This window comes from Filicampus tigris, chromosome 13, assembly GCF_054856515.1.
Source record: "Filicampus tigris isolate MCC_2025a chromosome 13, RoL_Ftig_1.0, whole genome shotgun sequence".
In the NCBI taxonomy this organism is placed as follows: domain Eukaryota; kingdom Metazoa; phylum Chordata; class Actinopteri; order Syngnathiformes; family Syngnathidae; genus Filicampus; species Filicampus tigris.
The window spans coordinates 13,218,861-13,224,685 of record NC_141229.1 but is presented as its reverse complement, the minus strand read 5'-3'; the positions used below and the strand labels follow the sequence as shown (position 1 = coordinate 13,224,685).

The window sequence follows — 5,825 nt, the reverse complement described above, 5'->3', positions numbered from 1 at the left end:
CCACCAGTGCACATCCGCAAAGGCAAGGAAAATAAACATGTGGCTCTTACAACATTAATATAATATGGAATATACTGTATATGAATTAAGGGCTTGGTTCAGCAAATTTTTTTATCGATTTATTTTCAAAACATAACTCCATTATCAAAATAGTTGTCAAATAATTTTATAATTGATTAGTTGTCAATTTAACCAATTCACGGTGTCCCCTGCCTACTGCCCGAAGACAGCTGGGATAGGCTCCAGCACGCCCCACGACCCTTGTGAGGAGAAGCGGTATGGATAATGGATGGATGGATGGATGGATGGATAGTTGTCAATTTCGACAGCTCTAAAAAACACATAAAATCAAAAACATCTCCCTTTGCAAAAGTAATATTTTTTTTTATTAAGATTTACCAATACAGTATGTTTATTGTATTATGTTTTACTGGTCTACAGCACCGAAAACTACAACCACAATGATAAATACTTAAATAAATATGTAGCGAAATTATCATTTTGAAGGCAGAATTTTGGATACATTAAAAAATGGATCTCATGTATTGTACCAAGTGGTTCTAATGGTGGTCATGTTATTTGTGGCATAAGAATCACTCTTCACTCACATCTGAAAATGGAAATCTTATTTTAATACAGAACTCAAAACTGGCATCATTCTATTTAGCAAATACAGTACACAGTAGCTGAACAAAACAAAATGTTTACTGCCATCTAGTGGTCCAATATATGAACCAACAAACATTTATGACAACATGAGCGAGAGCTCAGTTCGGTTGGAGGCTTGTGGAGATTTCTTCTTGGGAATGTTCAAGCAGGAAAGGAGCTGCCTCAATCCCAAAGACAACCGTGCTCCCTCTTGGGATCTGTGCTGCTAGTGTCTGAATCAAGGGGTCTGTGCTCAAAGTGGGGGGGGAGGTTTGTCTGTGTTTTTTCTTTCCCAAAAGACCTCTCTTGACCCATCACCCCCCTCAGTAGGAGTGTGAACCCTCTGCCTACCCCACTGAAAGGCATTTCGCTCACCGGCTCTGACAAGGTGTTCGGGACTGGATGTGGTGGGGCCACACTCACAGTTGGGGGGATCGGGTTGTGATCGGCTTCCATCGGCGGTGGCGATGATAGTTCCTCAGTAGGCTGTGTGCAGTTGTGTTCCTCTGCCGCGGGTGAGGCCTGGGGTGGGGGCTCCGTTCGAGGACTGGAGCGAACCAGCAGACCTTTATCTGTGATGGGGTAGAGTTTAGCGGCAGACTCCCGACGCTCACAGCACATCTGCTCCAGCCGCCTGAGCTCAGACGGCAAGTCAAACACACATTCCTGTAGATAGAGGGAAAAAAAACAATGAAAAGACATGTTCAGTAAGATGTGACATGCATCAAGAGTCCAAATACTGACTGCAACATCAGTAAAGAAACCCTTTACAAAGCGCCAATTGAGGAAACAGTATAATGGCTTGAACCTGTATATTTCTTTGATGGGCAATGGAATGCCAGCTGTAATTCAAATTTTAACAGGTAAGTTGATTCAAAAATAAATGTAGTGAAAACTCAGACATTGGTAACATGATCCCTGAGGGAAAGGCTAACAGTGGACTTTGACGTTGGTCAGTTTAATGGCACCGGCGTGCATTTTTGACACTGAAATGGATAGCATGCTATAGCGCAAACATTAGCTCGCAGGCATTCTGTTTTGCTGTTACTCAACCAAACATTTTACACTTACCTGTGAGAAAGTGTCTTGCACAACCATTATGACATAGTTGCAATCTTCTCTGTAAAAGTCTTTACGACATTCACTCAATTCATCCTCTTCAACCGCAGGTTCCGCTGGAATACTTTTTATTTTTTCCTCAGTGAATCGAGAAAAAAATAAAGCCTTTTGGAATCTATCTTGGCAGTGCAACCCCAAACACCTAGCGCCTACTTGTGGCCCCCATACCACTACGTAGCTTTGAAATGGTTGAATGACATTTGCAATATATTTAAAAGTAATACCACCCAGACAACGCACTCATACCATATTGATGCTCTCCAAATCATGGAGCGGGTACTGGCTACTTGAGAGGTAGGCGTCCACTAAGACCATGTAGTCCATTAGGAGAGAATCCAGCAGCACCATTCTGAGAGGTTGCAAGTGTATCACTGACAGCGCCATCACGTTCAGCATGGGTAAAGGACATGGACGCTTGTACCACACCTTGGTTTCCTCCTGCAATTAAAAAAAAAAAGCAAAAAAAACATACAGTGCACAGTTGTCATTAATGCTGACTGATCAGATGTAATTGTTGTCCTCCATCAAAGCGCAAAGCGTACTGTACCTCAGTTAGCTGGGACTTGGTCTCCAGAGTGAAAAGGTGGGAGGAGGGCACCTTCAGGTGGAGACTCACCACCTCATGAAGAGTGCTCACTCTGTGTGGAAAGAATCCTCCTGTCTCAGAGTGAAAGCACAAGACATCTGCCACCTTGGCCAGAAAAGGTAAAAGAGAAATAAAGGTTGGTTCAAAGAATGATACCATATGGATGTATACATTTCCACCACTCATCCCTCGTGTTACCTGAGTGTCAAAAACATTAGTCAGCTTTACTCCATATTGTGTCATCAGACAACCAGCAATAGCTCTGCAGTCATGGATGACCTGCGTCACATAACACAATCAACAAAAGCCAAGCAAAACGGTAAGCATGTACATCTACACTGCTCACCTTCAGTATGTCCTGATTCTCGAGAATCATGGACAGACCATTTTTAAAGGCTTTCGCTCCAAGTAACAGGATGTCAAAGAGATAAACCTTGTGCTTTGTGGCGATCTAAGACACAAACAGGAAACACAATTACTGTATGTACAGATGGCATTCGAATGCCTCTTAATGTTGAACAGTTAGGAATTTTACCGTAAAACACAAGCCCAAAATATAAGCTATTCGATGGGGACCAAGCCTTGCTGCAAAGAGCGAAAATCTTCAAGTAAATGATGGCCTCTCTAAAATGGGTGAATAATTGCTCCTCCACTCCTACGCACCTTCCCGGTGCCTCAGGTCTGCAGACCAGGTGCTACTTGAGGTGCCGAGGACAAAGCGGTGCCTCAGAGGGGATCGAGCCTTTTCTGTTGCTGGTCCTTCCCTTTGGAATGACCTTCTATTAAATGTTAGGCAAGCCTGTTCTCTGTCCATTTTTAAAACCCGTTTGAAGACACATTTCTATTCTTCGGCTTTTGATCCGACGTGGTCCGATTGTGGGACTAATAAACAGTAGCTTATCTTGTCATAACCAGGAAATGTTGTGTGCTGTGACACAGAGTACACCCTGAAATAACACCGGACTTCTCACCTGAAGCCAACACAGTCGGCCATGCTTGTACAAGTCCACTCCGTCAGCCCCAACGCTAACCACATGCTGCTTCTTAATTTCCATTACCTAAAAAGTAACATCACAAACATCATTCAATCATCAGACTACAGATTGTACAGTCTGTAAGCGTGAGGAATCACAGTTCTCTTACTATTTTCCTAAATGCATTAGAATACTCTAAAACTACTTACAGTGGGTCCAAATTTCTCATGAAATCCATCAATAACTTCAAATTTGATGTATTCTGCATCATCAGCAGCTATTAATATAAATACATTTGTAATCAACAATTATGGTTTCCACTTTGAATGCCAATGAATGCTGACACTACTCACCAAGGTACAAATTCTTGAATGGCTGGAATTCTGCCGACTTCAGTTGGTCTTCAGGAATATTTCTGTACATCATCTCACAGCTTTAAATCTATTTTCTGGCTCCCAAAGTGATAATATGATAACGACTTACCCATGCTCTTGGTCGTCTTCATTGGTAAACTCCACTATGAATTTACAGAATGTTATTTTGGGGAGTTTTCACTATAACTAAATTCGTTGGGTTTTGTACTCACCATTCAAAATCTCATGACCGTAGAATAATCTAATTCCAGGAAGTTCACTTCCATTCTCGCCGTATACGACTGAAACACACCAATGTAATTAATATAGAGCTGTTGAACGTCTTCCGTCATTTAACCGTAGCGATTTATTCATTAACTTTAATGACAAGCAAATGGTTACAACAACAAAAACATAAATAGGTACTTTTGTCGAACCTTTGGCGAGGGCCACTGTTTTGCTCGAAGTGATACGCTGCACAACTCCGACGCAAAACGACGATTTGAGGGTAAGTTTAATACGTTTCCCTTGGAATACATTCATGAAGTGAGTATCGTCGTCCACCATCCTTTCTTGTTGTGTAGCACTCAAGTGTGTTTGATTTAAATAAACGCATTAGTAAGTTAACTATCGAACGCAACGGTTACCAACTTTCCAAAGAAGCAATTAAGCTTATTTGATGTTGCGTTCATGAACAACCCGCGTGTTTCGAAAGTCGATTAATAAAGTCAATCTATTCCCTACATCACTGTTATAAATATAATTACATTTACAAATACAACATATGGGGATTTAACAAAATTGTTGTGTGAGCTAACATTAGAGACTGAAGTAATCACTAGTTTGCTCATAGCAGTATTGTGTGAATTCCCAAGTGATACTAAAGCGTCTTCCAATGCAGGTGGCGATAGATGAAGTGGATATTTTATGAAAACGTGACTAAAATTGAAATCTAAATAAAATCAATTCGATTTCTGAAGTACGTGTATATACACGTCAAGTGTGATACATATCCTGTATAGCTGGAATACGTGTTTTTTTTCTTTACAGGTGTTAGAAATAACGGGCTGAACATTACAGTACATAATGCCATTTACTGTTTAGCCACACGGGGGCAGGCTTATTGCATGCATAAATAGTAAAGATGTTCAGTGGTGGGTGTGTTGGTTATGCAGTTATTCAAAAGCTTAATTTGACTTATGTCATCCATTACTGGTTTATCTCCTTTGTATGCCCACCCACTAGGTTTTAAACATGAACCTGCTGTAGGAAGATGCGAGTCCCAGAGTGACAACAGTTGAAAATCCCTGATCTAGATCCCACCTGAATTAAACTTAATTTGATATTACATCTTCTACATACACAAAGCATTTAGTTCAAATGCAGATGTTCTGATGTGTCTTAACATGTTAAATTGGATTTTCCATGTTAAATGTGCATCACTCCCAAATCCACAAAATGGATCAATGCTGGGCTGAGTTGGTCTATTGCCACACAACTCGTTCAGTTGTAGTAAAATATGACAGATGCAAATGAACAGCTTCAACTGGACTTTATATCTTGAATTTAAAATGTAGCCACGTGCACATTTCACAATAAGGATCTGATCTGAAACTTGGTTTGACACCACAACCTCTGACCCTGCATTTGTCCATCCATCCATATTTAATTCAATTCAAATTTCATATTCAGTTTTTATTTTTGTTTGTTTGTTTGTCTGTTTATTTGCTTGTTTGTTTGTTTTTAGTTCAAATCCGATGAAGTGTTATCGAGATGACTGCGTCTTAACATTTTTTGTTGGATTTTCCACGTAAAATGTAAATACACAAACGGGATCAGATTTGTACTGGTTTGTCAGTACAGCATCTGACCTTGCATTGCACAGCACTTTTCTTTCTATTTGGATGAAAATTACAGAATCAGAAGAAAGAACATCTTAAAACGGGATTTGTAGTTTTAATCCTTTCATGCACAGTGGTCACTACAGTGGACAGCTATTTAAAAGTTGCTTTCGCCTATATTAATTAATCTAAATGTTTAAAAATATTTGAACCCTTTCATGCATTAATTATGATTTGATGTAATTATTTGAAATATTAATATATTTTTTGGATTACTAAATATGGGCGAAAGCAACTTTTAAGT

General features: G+C 39.9%; 1 protein-coding gene across 1 annotated transcript; it reads right to left on the bottom strand.

Moving 5' to 3' along the window:
* Positions 1 to 611: 611 nt before the first annotated feature.
* Positions 612 to 4,577, bottom strand: exd1 (exonuclease 3'-5' domain containing 1). Its single transcript, XM_086049501.1, has 11 exons — positions 4,118 to 4,577; positions 3,914 to 3,982; positions 3,811 to 3,844; positions 3,681 to 3,742; positions 3,537 to 3,604; positions 3,325 to 3,411; positions 2,700 to 2,804; positions 2,552 to 2,632; positions 2,315 to 2,458; positions 2,014 to 2,205; positions 612 to 1,314 (listed from the first exon to the last, which is right to left on the bottom strand). Exons 1-11 carry the CDS (start codon positions 4,245 to 4,247, stop codon positions 832 to 834), a joined length of 1,455 nt encoding a protein of 484 aa, XP_085905627.1. The 5' UTR covers positions 4,248 to 4,577; the 3' UTR covers positions 612 to 831.
* Between the last annotated feature and the right edge of the window lie 1,248 nt (positions 4,578 to 5,825).

What these genes read in the sequence shown, in the direction of transcription:
- exd1 (XM_086049501.1), bottom strand. Translation starts at nt 4,247, where the DNA reads ATGGTGGACGACGATACTCACTTCATGAATGTATTCCAAGGGAAACGT. An exon ending in ATTCAAGAATTTGTACCTTG is followed by an intron (nt 3,605 to 3,680) that starts GTGAGTAGTGTC and finishes TTATATTAATAG; the next exon opens with CTGCTGATGATGCAGAATAC. An exon ending in AGAATCAGGACATACTGAAG is followed by an intron (nt 2,633 to 2,699) that starts GTGAGCAGTGTA and finishes TATGTGACGCAG; the next exon opens with GTCATCCATGACTGCAGAGC.